General features: G+C 32.6%; 2 protein-coding genes across 3 annotated transcripts; one reads left to right on the forward strand and one right to left on the reverse strand.

The window, feature by feature from the left end:
- Nucleotides 1-2197: 2197 nt before the first annotated feature.
- LOC109806030 (mediator of RNA polymerase II transcription subunit 10b) lies at nucleotides 2198-6472 on the forward strand. Of its 2 annotated transcripts, none has more exons than XM_083070061.1 (7): nucleotides 2198-2359; nucleotides 2469-2522; nucleotides 4095-4362; nucleotides 4456-4536; nucleotides 4642-4744; nucleotides 4848-4937; nucleotides 6108-6472. In XM_083070061.1, the coding sequence occupies exons 1-7, from the start codon at nucleotides 2284-2286 to the stop codon at nucleotides 6171-6173; spliced, it is 738 nt and encodes a 245-aa protein (XP_082926187.1). In that variant the 5' UTR covers nucleotides 2198-2283; the 3' UTR covers nucleotides 6174-6472. The 2 variants fall into 2 exon arrangements, with proteins under 2 accessions (XP_082926187.1, XP_020223954.1); XM_020368365.3 differs by having other exon boundaries at nucleotides 2276-2359; nucleotides 4120-4362.
- Nucleotides 6473-9514: 3042 nt separating this feature from the next.
- Nucleotides 9515-13795, reverse strand: LOC109805610 (serine/threonine-protein kinase PBL34). The gene is made up of 6 exons (XM_020367766.3): nucleotides 13031-13795; nucleotides 11895-12232; nucleotides 11619-11754; nucleotides 11006-11142; nucleotides 10803-10926; nucleotides 9515-10408 (listed from the first exon to the last, which is right to left on the reverse strand). Exons 1-6 carry the CDS (start codon nucleotides 13236-13238, stop codon nucleotides 9891-9893), a joined length of 1461 nt encoding a protein of 486 aa, XP_020223355.1. The 5' UTR covers nucleotides 13239-13795; the 3' UTR covers nucleotides 9515-9890.
- Between the last annotated feature and the right edge of the window lie 288 nt (nucleotides 13796-14083).

Consider the following 14083-nt stretch of genomic DNA (forward strand, 5'->3'; position numbering starts at 1 on the left):
TATACTGTTCATAAAACTAGTTTGCAGAAACAAAGTAAACTTTGTAATATTAACTAACATAATTCTAATACAAGATGAATGGTATTCAAAGTTACCTTCAAGAAGAGAAAATATTGATTGCATCAACAATGGTTTGTCTACTATGTAAAGCAAAGCCAAAAAAGACTTTGAATTTGAGGTTCAAAATATTTGTAGCAATTGAATTAAATTTCGGGCTGGTTTTTCTTTTTTCTTTTAAAAAAATCTAACTGAATGAATAAAATGTAGATGAATTAGCCATGTTCCATCTTGAAGGAAGCAAAGAGATTACATCGACAATACCAACTTCATCCAAATGCACTAATTAAAAGACTCATCATGTGTCACTTAATTCACTATATTAGTCCAAGTTATTATCTCGAAAGATATTAAATTAAAGAGAAAAATCCAAATAAAAAATATATAACGCAGATTTACCAATCTTATAGTTTTAATTTATTAGTTTCATATTTCCATTAAAAAAAGGTGTTATATTGCTATTTTTAATTGTTTATTCATTCATTTTTCTCATATTGCTAGGGTGTTTCCTTAACCCTGTTTGATTCATTTAGTTCCATCACATGGACACTATTTTGAATGTAATGTGTTATGAAAATTTAAGGACAATGACATATGCATCAAATTAATACTATTGTTAATCGTCAATGATATTTGATACAAATTCAACTGTTGCTTTCTCTATACTAACCTAATATTTTAAGATTTTAGATTATAATGTGGTGTTAAATTCACTCATTAAAATTTAGTTCAACTAGGTAATAAGAGTTTGGTTTGACTAGGTGACCAACTCAGATGAGTATTTGTCAATAGAATTGACAATGGATCTAAGATTGAGACTATAGATAATCCAAAAGTCTTTTTAGAAGTGTAGATGATGTGTCCCGTTAATGTGCAAAATGGTGCAAGTAGGCCATCATTAGATACTCGTGAGCAAAAAAGACTTCCCCTTAAAGAGGGAACACAATCATGTGAAAGAGATTTATACTTGAGAGATAGTGTTAAAGTTTAAGTACAAAATAAGTTTCATATTAGTTAAAATATGACATGTTAACCCCACACTTTTTCTTATTTGATAATATTTTCTTTGCATTTCTAAATACTAATATATTAATTTAGTGTATTAAACTATCAATCATCATTTTTGTTGGCATAGTAATGATAAGTACCATATCTTCCTTCAATGTTACAATAGTAATTTGACAATATCCCCTATTTCAAAAGTTTTGGGAGATAAAAGGAAGATTATTGGATTATTTGAGGGGAGGTGCATGAATACCTCACTTTGTTGACTTCGGAATAAAATTAAACAATGACTCAAATATGATTTAAGTGGTTTCTTCAACCTCTTTTAACAACTAATTGAGACTATTGTTTGAAAGTCTTTGTTTATAAGAAAAGTTTCATCTTTTGCATTAGTGATCAAATTACAATGAACATGTTCATTAATTTTTGAGGTTCAAAGGTCTATTTTTTTCTCTCAATAATAAAAGAAAGAGTGTTGAAGTTGGATATGTGTGATTGAATTATCAATTTACTATAATTACTTAACCATAACTAATATATAACGGATATAAGAGAAGGTAAGAATCAAATATTTTGAAATCAATCATTTGTATTTTGTGTTAAAATTATTTATAAAACTAATTTTAAAATATAATTAATCCTAAATAATAAATAATAATACTACAGTAGGCTATGATATGATTTGTTTATCACAGAGAAAATAGTCTACTCTTTAATATTGTAATAAGATTGAACTTAAATTATTTTTAATTTTATTTTATATAAATTTTTATACAAACTTATTGATTAAAGATGTCATTAAAATTATAAAAATTTCATACAATTTATTCGTTCTGTTTTATTTTATCATAAAAGTAAAAATGCCTAAATTTCACTTTGTGATAATGACATATTATTTATCAAATTAAAAGTAAATTAATTATCAAGTCAACATTTCATTTAATAATAATAATACACATTTGTTAATTACAATATAATAAAATTATTTAATTATATGCATTGTTAAAAAATTTAACATTATTGACATATAAATATAAAATTTATATATCGTTGAATTATTACATATATTTTGAAAATAGTCCAATTAGCAATACTATGAATTACTTTAAAATTAATCTCAGTGATCTCGTAAAACCTAAACTTTATTAGGCCTTTTTCTCAGTGTCAATTCTCTCAGCACAGAGAGCTTCATATTTCAAGATTCCGGGATTTTTTCTCTGAATGAACAGATCATACACCGTTACGGAGCATAGAAGCAACCGCAGCGGAACGCAGTGTTCACCTTTCGTTTCTTCAGGTTGCGCATGTTTTTTCTAACATAATTTGAAATTCTATCATTTTACAAGGAATTTTAATTAACAGTAGAATTTCAAATTCTACTAAAAAAAATCCAAATTCTTTCGCAGTTTGTGATTTGCCCGTCGCTCTCGCTCTCTCTCTCGTGTGGTGGTTCATACCAGGTTCGTTTCTCTTCTCTGTGATCTATGTTTTCATTTTTGATTCCGTTAATTTGTGTTTAGATCTTTTGTTTTTCATTAGTGTCTCTCTGTGGCTGTGAGTATGCGGTGTCCGTTCGTTGTACTATATTTTAGACAAAGTGTCATAGTTCGTGTTGTGTCCGGTGTCTGTGGTTAGAATTCACAGATATCCCACGTTACCACATCCAAATCACCATAGTAACTTGATATTTAGTTTACCGAAATTCAGGCAAACGCAAGACAATACAAGATAGTTTGACATAACAGGAACCAGAACTTCAAGACTAACATATGATAGCATGGTCGAACAGATCACTCTAAGTCTTAACATCAAGTCCAGCATTTGCATGACGCACCCATTATTCAAATCCTTTTGGTCATATTCCCAATTTTTACTTTTGGTGCTGCCTCTGGGGTGGTCATGACGATACCAATTGCAAACAGCCTTATACATGTGTTAGAAGAACCTTGTGCATGATTTTAAATCAGTACAACAGCTCCATATAATTTGCTTGTCAGAAAATTGCTATGTAGTCTCTTAGAGCATCTACAATGGGAGTTGCTTATAAGCAACTCTCAATCACTTTAAATGGGTCCTACTGTGCCACGTCACTCATAAGCAACTCATACTATATTTTTATAATTTTTGCTCCAATGGAAATTGCTTATAAGCACTCCTACATTTTACAACTTATACTACACTTTTTGACACCTCACACTACATTTTATAAAATTTGGTACATTTAATAAGAGCTAAGCAACGTTGCTTGCTGAAGCTCCGTTGCTAAAAAAATAAGCAACTTTCTATGCCAGCTAGGACTACTCCAATGGGAAGTGCTTCTAAGCACTGGAGCTTATTTTTAAGGGACAGCATAAGCACCTCCCGTTGGAGGTGCTCTAAGCTATCTTCCATTGCTCTTAGCCCCTATTATTTTTATTTTTTTGCATTTTGGATTGAAGAGTTTTAATCAAGGTTATCAAATCGGGATTGGAGTTTTGAATCGCTGGGCTAATTTTTAGATCATGAATCATAATTTGTATCGAATCGTAAGATTTAGAGACATTGAAAAATTACTTATCATATAGATGATATATAGTGTTCAATGTAAAAAACTTAAACTAGAAATAGATAAAGCAATGTCTTGTAGAAGAAAATAATTATAGTTATACATGAGTTTGTGAAACCTTTATTTTAGAATAATGGAAACAAAGCAAATAGAGGCTAAATAGGTATATGCATTGAATGAGTGGGTGACAAACTGAGTAATGGAGTAATCAAATAGGGTAAGTGAAAAAGTGTTTCTTCAATTTCTTTTCATTTAACAAGTTAAGTTTATATGACTTTTCAATTTTTTCATGAGAATTAGTGAAAGAAAGGTCAAAAAAGAAAAAAAAAATGAATCTTTGAATCTTATAAATCGTATCAATGATACAGAGTTGCATAAATTCATTCATGTATTGTAAGATACAAAGTCATTTTAGATTCATCTTATGATACATATTGGTAGGTTTCTGATTTGTATTGAATCGTAAATCGTAAGATTCCGATGACAGGTTTTAATAAGTTTTTGGTTTATAGAAAAATAAAAATGGATTCATCACAAAGCGCAGCTCTTGGGGGAAATGGTGGGAGTGGTGGAAATGGGACATTGATTTCTCAAACTAATGACATGGAAGCTTCTGCAGCCGGAGCTGATGATCCTATGCAGAAGCTGAACCAGGTCAGCAACTCCATTCAGAAAACTTTGGGCCTTATCCATCAGCTTTACCTTACAGTCTCTACCTTCAATGCTGCCTTTCAAACGCCTCTCCTCCAGCGCATGTAACTCAGATCCTTTTCTTTTAGTGCATTTCTTCTTTGCTTTACTTTTGCTTCATGTTCAAAATTGAGCATATTTTACTTTAAATGTTTCAGCAATGGCCTTGTTGTGGAGCTTGACAACATGGTTAAATTGGCAGAGAAGTGCAACATTCAGGTCCCTATGGAGGTTGTCAAGTGAGTTGTTTGCCTTTGTATGTGCTCTTATAGTTTTCTTATGACCTAATGTAAGTTTTATTTTTTCAATTTTTCTCATTATTGTTGATTTATTGTTGGGTTTAGTTTAATTGATGATGGGAAGAATCCAGATGAATTTACCAAAGATGTTATAAACAGCTGTATTGCAAAGAATCAGATCACCAAAGGAAAAACTGATGCTTTAAAGGTCTATTCTTACTCTTGATTTTTATTACACGATGTAACCAGTTTTGTCTTCCCATATATTTAATTAGAAGCTTTAGTCCAACTTAGCATTTCTGTTTGGGCAGAATTTGCGCAAGCATCTTTTGGAGGAACTAGAGCAGAACTTCCCTGATGAGGTTGAAACTTTTAGAGAGAGTCGTGCTGCTGCAGCTGCCGTAAGTATTACGTATTTGGTCTTTTATTTCATTGTGGATCAGAGCATTACAAAAAGACCTTCCTGTGTTATTGGGTTGCTCCTAGTTTGTTGTAGGATCTTACGATCTCATGATTTTGTATTTTAACTATACTACTCTTCTTTCCTCAACTGAAAGTGGAAATAAACAATATCAGTCCAGAGAGAAGATAAATACATATATCATTTTAATGAAACTGAAATAGAAAGACAATCAGAAAAAGGACAACGCAGCTCTAAGAGGATTTACTAACGGTTGGCAAGAGGATCTTTATTTTAGCAGATTAATTCCAGATTGTCCATAAGCACATATAGGAAGGAAAATTAAAATTAATTTTTTGATAAGTTAAAATTTGTTTATGCATAAGCTTATTTCTAAAAACTCTCTTATAATAGTTTCTCCAAAAATTTATTTTTAACTTATACACAAGCTTATTTTAGCTTATATAAAAACTACTCTCATTTTTTCCTTCCTATTTCCTTAAGTATCAATAGAGAAGTTTATCCAAAGTCCAAACAAGTCCTCACTCTCTTGACTTGTGTTAGAGAGGTGTTCAAATAAAAAAAAAAATTTTGACACATTTCAGACATGTTGACAGTTGACACAACATTTTGCAGAGGTGTTTGTGCTTTACAAGAAAGAACTTGAAACAAATTATGGGTCTATTTACATAAGCTTCTTTAGAAACACTTCTAGGAAAAAAAAAAATAGGAAAGAAAACAAAATAAATTTCTGAGTTAAAACTAGTTGATGCATAAATTAAAAATAAGATTTTGGTGAAACTAATAAGAGAGAACTTTTACAAATTAGTTTATGCATTAGTTAATTTTAAGCTTATGGATTTATTTTTTTTTAATTTTTCCTTCTTACTTTTCTCTCCTAGAAGTGCTTTTGGAGAAGTTTATCCAAATAAGTCTTATTTCTAAATGCTTTCTACTCCAAGAAACCAACTATTAGGTTCTTTAATAATCCTCATCTAATCCTTTCCCATTCAAATCAGGATTCTTAAAAGTTAACCAATCCCACTCAGTTTAAATATGTTGGGGTTGGTTTCTGGTGCACTTTTTCCACGACTAAACCGAATCCTTGAGAGAGTTACAAGAAATATATATATTTTTTTAACATGAACATTGACCTTATTATTGCATGCAGGAGTTGAAACGTCAGGCACAGAGTGTACTTCCAAATGGAGATGTGAGGGTTAAATCAGAGCATTGAGTGATATATTTATTGTGCCTCTGTTAGTCAACATTTTATGCATGCATTGTATAGTGCACTTTAGCTCTGCTTCCTTCTTTCTGCAGCTTGGTTAAATGTTGTAAATTTGATGGCTCAATTTTTTTGCTTACTTTATTTTAATAGAAAACTGCTGCTCTCTTGTGAGTGTGTGCTTATTTCAATGAGCTATTTTTTGAGCTTGAGGTGTAGGGGAAGTCTGAATTTATTGGTAGGGTAAGCTTTGCCCTTCTATTGAAAGAATGATTGTATGAGATAGCCAACAGCAGTGCTACTCGCAACTCTTGTTCTCTATCAAAATTGCCATCAACGTAACTAATCCCTGATGATTGTTCCAACAAAAACTGCTTCTGATTTTCTTATTACTGAATAGTGTTATTAGTTTTCTTAACACTGGTAAATTTCAAAGAAAAAGTCAATCCCATTCCAACGTGGATGTAATTTTCTGCGATTTGAATTATATTATTTTCGCAGACTTTAAGAGAATGGTGAATCTGTTTCTTCAAATTGACCGACCCAAAGTTATGTACTTCTGTTTTCCCCTGGCTATGATTTAAGATTAGAATACATGCATTAAGAAAAATAAATAACCTTTGTTCTTATTAGAATTATTTACAATTCTTTACATGTTTTTTTTAACTCTTTAGAGTTTTTTTTTTTATCGAAAAATACTTATTTTTAATAGAGAAATTCTTAAAAATCTTAACTTTTTTTTAATACATTTATTCAATAATGTACTACTTTCCTTCTTTTTTTTAATTTTTTTAATGAAGTTGTAATTAAAAAATAAGAAATTTAACAAATCTAACAAATATAACATGCATCAAAGTTTTGCCATACGGATGATCATCTCAAAGATTCACCCAAAACCCTCAAAACCCAACATACGGAAAACCTCAAAATATACTAATTAAGCCATTAAATAAATATATCCAAACATATAATTAGTGCATCTAAATATCCAAATACTCTATATATTAAATACATCCACCAATGATCAAATAGAAACATTAATAGTACGACTCATTAAAGCCCAAAATCACAAATAAGACTTGGAAGTTACTCTAAATACAAGATTCAAAAAATGAAAAATGACTGCCCAACTCCTAATAAACTACAAAAAAAAAAAAGAGCTGCATTAAGTTGAATCTGCTTTAAGAATAAGTTGAAATTTTCAAACTCAACTCAATTAGTGAGTTAAATACGTCGTCAATCTTATGGGTTGAACCTCTTTTGTCATTCTTATCTTGCATTGGAAAATTAACTAAACATGTTTTGCATTTTTTTTTTGTAAATAGTAAAATATGTTATAGTATGGATGTTCAAAACCTAACCAACCTAATCAGAAACCCGAAAATTGACTAAAAAATCGAAAACCGGTGAATAATCGAATATTTACAATTTAGTTTGATTTCTTGTTTTACCAAATCACGTGGTTCAATTCAATTCGGTTTGTGATTTGGGATTGTAAAACGAAACCAATCTGAACTGCAACTTATACATTAGTATATATATTTTGTTCCCCAAATATGTAGTTATGCCATATGTATATATAACGACAATGAGAAAGAGAAAAAACTCAGATATTTTATCGTTAACATTAATTTAAGTTTCTTGTGTTTTATCAACCAACAAAAATATTCATTAGAAACATTAGGCTTAATTTATATATAAAATCAATTAACTAAATAATCCAGTAAATCATATTTTAGGAAGAGGTCAACTTTATTTCATAATTTATTTTTGGAGGAATGTGATTATATAAAATTAAAACTTTTCATTGTATCTCCCACTGTCAAACCCGATAATATATTAATATTATGTGTCACCATCAAACTCGATAATGTGACCGTGTAGAAAATTATGCTTTCATTTTTAACATAATATTACATTTTTAGTTGACTTTTAAATTATATATTTCTAAAATTATAAAAATCAAATCAAATCAAATTGCAAAAATTTGGTTTGCTTTGGTTCAAATTTAATAATATATTCAACTCGTATCTCACTTACTTTTCTTATTTAATTCGGGTAAATTTTAAATAAAAAATTCAAATTAAATCACACCTCGAACACCCTTACCTAATACATACATATATCAGTTACGTAACTTGATAAAATGACTATGTTGTTTATGCTTCTCCTTTTTTCTAGACCATGGGTTGAGTCCTAGCATAACATTTTTGCATTGTGTTTTCTTATTTATGTACAACTTCTCTATAACTACATAAATTCCATATATGCGTCCATGTCACCATTCTAGCCATGTCAACATCTCCATTAAATATTAGATATGAAGTTAATAAATGAAACAAAATTATATATTCTTAAAAAATATGGAGAACAAAATAAACAATTAGACCTTGACACCCAAATTGCCCTAACATTAATTTTTTTTAACAATGATATTGATATAAAATATCTATTATAAAAAATAGTGATTAATCTTCATTGAAAATTATGAGGTCACACACAAATTAAATATTTTCCCGTCCTAACTTTATACTAAAGAAGCTAAAAGTACGATTAAACCAATTAAATAAAAAACAATCATACTCATCCAAATGTCACATGAAATCGATATCTAAAAATTAATCTGAACCAAAAGATATAAAATGCCTAGTAAATAGCGACACCAAATTAATGTAAGTTTTTGCTCTACAAAAATACCTTAATTGACAATTCTCTTTTTTCTTTTTTTTATGGGGACATGCTTTATCATTGATGGAAATACCAACAATTCACACATCATTGTTGCATATTCTGTAATAAAGACATGCAATACATTGCAGAACAGTTAGTCATATTATAATAGTGGGACTGGTCAAAATATTTTCTATAAAAATAAATGATTAGTTAATGACTGCTTCGCAGGTCGAAAAGGTGAAAGGAAATATAGATAAGATTATCGTTTCTCGTTGCTCCATTACTTTAAGCGAGAGGTGAGAACTGAACCCTCCACCTTATTTCTTACTATTCAACTTTAATTGGAAATCATGTATACAAATTGTATACAAAATTGGGCACTATAAATTATTATTACAATGCCATACATACGTGTACTGTGTGATTGCACGTCAACTTAAATGACAATGGCCTACCGTGTCAGTTTTTCTTTTATTATAAGTGTACATATCAAAGAATTATTTCATCAAAGGGCTTCAATTATTAAATGAAGCATAAAGAATATTATCTCACTCTTCAACCTTTAAGGTACTATTATATTAAACTAAAAGCATTAATGGGATTAAATGCCGGTATTAAATAAATATATAGGAACAAACATTAGGCATAAATTAATGCAATGAAGCTGCTTTCTCATCTTTCCATAAACAAAAGCCTGTAGATAATTTAAGGAGCCGCAATGTTTGATAAGCCTAAACAAACCAAGAGACATTTCCTGGGGCAAATGAAAAAAAAATTCAAAAAAAATTGAGGAGTTAATAATCTTGAATATTTCGAAACAACCTGAAGAAACATATATTGGTTGACAATTTGACACAAGACATAGTAGCTGAATAAGCTTCACCTGCCCTAAGGTCAACACTGAACATACACCATAAAGAAGCATGCACATGCATGCTTCTTTTGCTCTCAAGTTGTCCATGAACAAATGGCTAGACACAAGGAACATCTATACTTAGGAAATGAGAAATGATGAAAAAGAAGGGTGAGAAAGAAAATGAAAACTCATCAACTCTATGCCTTGCCATTGGGTTTTGGTGATGGTTGGGGAAACTGGTGGTGATATGGAGATGCATGAGTACCATGTGGTATTGATAGGCTCCTTTGCTGTTGCCCATTTCTGGTGAGCAATGCTCCTTGTGTTCTCCCATTTCTAGTGTTTGGACTTGCACTAAAGCGGTCAGCTTGCATTGTCTGGAAATAATATGATGAACTAGCCATGTCCTTGAGGTTTGGCAGAGGCTTTAAGGCTTCCACAACTTCACTCATCAAGGGGCGTGCTTTCGGATCTCTGCTAAGGCAGTGAGCAGCCAGATGAGCGGCTTTCTGAGCTCCTTTTATCGAGAAGTGACCTTCCAACCGAGGATCTATCAACCTGTAAAACCTTCTTCTCTCTCCTAGATGTGGTCTAGCCCATTCCACAAGGTTGTGTTCACCATTGGGCCGATTTTTGTCCATAGATCTTCTGCCAGTCAGCATCTCAAGGAGTACTACTCCAAAACTATACACATCACTTCTTGATGTAAGATGTCCTGCCACATAAATATAAATCTGATTATATAAGGATTAGACACAACACATGTTGGACTACATGCAGAATATGGTGGAACCACAAATTTATATAACATTATAACCATTATGAGAATGTAACAACTGCAATTTTAACATAAACCTATCAACAGAATTGGTCATGATGGGGAGAAACTATTGACAACTCAAGCAATAAAGGTCAAGAACATTGTACCAAGAGCAGAAATAATCCAACATGGTATCACATCCCAAATATTCTTGTGAATTTGGAGATAAAAGAAAGGCGATCAAATATGTAGTCAGATAGAAATACCAAAGAATGATCATACATTACTTCACTGATAAATAACAGCTAAATCTTACAAAATTGGACTTAGCATATCCAACTAAACTTACCTGTCATGACATATTCTGGGGCTGCATAACCATAGGTTCCCATCACTCGAGTAGACACATGGGTTTTATCACCCTCTGGACCATCTTTTGCAAGTCCAAAATCTGAGAGCTTAGCATTGTAGTCCTGAATCGTTATAATAATAGAAAGGTCAGATCAAGGAAAGAAGAGATAAATGTTATATCTTTTAAAATTTGGCACTTACTGCATCCAATAGTATATTGGAAGTTTTGAAATCCCTATATATCACTGGTCGTTCAGCTTCCTCATGAAGAAAAGCAAGACCCTTTGCAGCTCCTAGTGCAATTTTCATCCTAATAGACCACGGAAGAGGTAGGGACCCTAAAAACATAAAATTTTGTACATGAGAACGTAGAAAATGGATATAATCCAAACAAAGGGTATAACCAGAAGTTAAAGCTCCAATCCATATTCCATCCACATAAGAGAAAATCTTCCAAACTCAATAAAAAAATACAAGTGAGATGCTTTGTAAACAACAGCATGGATATTGATGGAAGCATAGAGGTGTAGATTAATTAGGCAGATCACTAGAGTAAATTACATCATATAAAACAGTAGCACATCCTTGCCCCACCCCCCCCCAATCATTTTATGTCAAAACAAAAGATTAGATTGACACCAAAAGTCCAAAACATTTTTATCTGGCTCTGTATTGGGAAGGGACCATGCTTCGCAAGAGACATCCAGCAAAATCCTCAATTGGATGTTGTAACCAAAATATAAAGGTGGAGTAATGATACAACTATAGTTGGAAAAGAAACAAGAAACTAATAGGTCAGAAAATAGTAACTTACTCCTAAACAAGTGATTTTCCAGGCTTCCCCGAGGCATAAACTCGTATACTAGCAACCTTTGATCATCTTCAATGCAGTAACCTATCAGTTTAACCAGGTTTGGATGAACTAGATCACCAAGATAATTTACCTCAGCCTGTCAGATGAACCAAACAAAAATTAAAACTTGATAGATTCAGCATATAATATCAACAAAAAAAAACACTTGAAAAAATACAAAAAAAAAATCAAACAGAATCCAAAGGATGAAAAAACTATATTAATAAAAATACAAACCAGCCATTCTTTATGACCCTGGAGCCCATCATGGTTGAGGGTTTTTACAGCAACAGTAAGCCCTGTGCCAGGTTTCACTGGAGCAGTTCCATTTTCTTCAATCCATCCCTTGAATACACAACCAAAGCCACCTTCACCAAGAAGACTTTCAGGCCGAAAATTTCTTGTTGCCAACTTAAGATCATTGAAAGTGAATTTTCGCAGCCTGGAAGCAACTTTAAGCTCCTCTTCAAGTTTGGAAGTAGATGAATTGCTTTCCGCATTACTAGTGGTTGTTGAAGAGACTACAGGGACAGTTGGTTGATCTCGACTTGTATCATTAGTTGATTTACTTTCAGCTAATCAGAAGTGAAATCGTAGCAGAGACAGGAAAAAAGTAATCAGCAGACGCAATAAGATATCATAAAGCTGGAGATATAGGTACCACTTCAAGAGTTATTAGATATATTAAAAAAACAAAGGGAATCATTGAAAATTGACGCATCTAGTAGATTGCTTGTATTGGATTCATATAGCTGCAAATTGGGAAAAACCACAGCCCATGACAATTTTTCCAAAAGGAAAAATTCAATGTGGTTCCCAAATGACTTCTGCAGGGGAAATACAAAAAAAAAAAAAAAAAAAAAAAAAAAAAAAAAAAAAAAACTAAGAAGTCACTTTCAGTATGCATGACAAACACATACACTTGGAAAGAAGGTGATAGACCTTGATAGTCCCAACTTTACTAATTCATGAATGCAATTGTCTGATTTATGAAGTTGTCCCCAACTCAAGGAGGCAAAGGAAATCCCAGAAAATGATGCTTTGTGAAGGGGGACGGGGCAAAAGAATGAACCACAATTACTCCATTCAAAGTTCTCACAAAATCCTAATTAAAGAAAGCATCGTCGATATTCTAACACCACCCAGTCTTTGGAATATATTTTTATAAAGAAAGTTTTGAACACGCAGAAACCACGAGAAGCTCAAATTGGTTACTCTTAACAAGTAATGCCCACATGTTAAACTTGGTTTTGATGCCAACCTAAGTCTGACTAACAAACATAAGCTAAAAACAAATCACTAAAACATGTTCAAAGATGGAACCTACAAGAACATCATAAGAACAACAATTCCTAGAGGGAAAAAGTGGCTACCATAATTAGTGCTGGTGCCACTAACTGAGCTATCAACCTTGGATCTTGAAGAAATGCAGCTCCCGATGAACCTCAGCCTAAACCAACACCCAGTTTCTTCTTCCTCTTCGATATCCCCATCCTCTTTCTTCTTCTTCTTCCTCCCTTTTGATTTACACACATCCAAAGACTCCACCATCACCTTACCATTTTCAGCACCCAACCCCATTTAAAGCAAGCCCCAAAGAATCAAAAGCACAAATCATGAAAACCAACCCACCCCAAATCCCTAACACCCCCTACAATGCCCAACCCCCCACCACCAAATCCACCCTCGACAACCCCAGACCCAGACGATAAATTCCCAAAATAAACCTAAAAATCACAACTTTACCACTCAAAACCCCTCATAACAACAAAACCCAAAATACCCAGAAATTTAAAGTGCCGACACAAGGGGCAGATCACATGAACCAGATCACCCCAATCCCTCCAAAAGAAGAGAATCCCCCTGAACCCTAGATTGATCAACCCGTGGAAAAATAAAATAGAGTAATGCCAACCCTTTACCCGAAAAGAACACGACAACGTAGCTCAACTCAGAAAGCTATGGTGAAAGGAAGACACAGACATCTATCTGGGAGATGGGTCTGGGTTCTCCTCCTAAGTCCTATGATGCTGTGCAAGCTGACCCAGTACAACTAAGAACCAATGCTGAAACGGAAACGAAGAAAAAAAATGTGGAAAAACTAAAAATCAGATAATTGCCGGTATCTAAAAAAATTATGGATTTTTTCTCTCGCAGTAGATATAATAATATAATAATATATATATATTTTAAATGGAATATGGAAAGGCGGAAAAAGGAGCGTGGGAGTGTAGGGTAGGGTGGGTGCCCGAGCTGCCCGAAGGAGGAGGGAGGGTGACAGAAGAGTGGGTGGGCAGTTCGGGCAGCCGAAGAAGTGGAAAGTTGGGGCAGGAGAGAGAAAGAGATGGTGGGACCCACCAATGGATGGTGACGTGTCTGCCTTCGATCTCATTTTTGGCATATTAGCATTGCCAATTTGCCATATG

Source organism: Cajanus cajan, chromosome 3 (assembly GCF_000230855.2).
Source record: "Cajanus cajan strain Asha chromosome 3, NIPB_CcT2T_4, whole genome shotgun sequence".
Taxonomy (NCBI): Eukaryota; Viridiplantae; Streptophyta; class Magnoliopsida; order Fabales; family Fabaceae; genus Cajanus; species Cajanus cajan.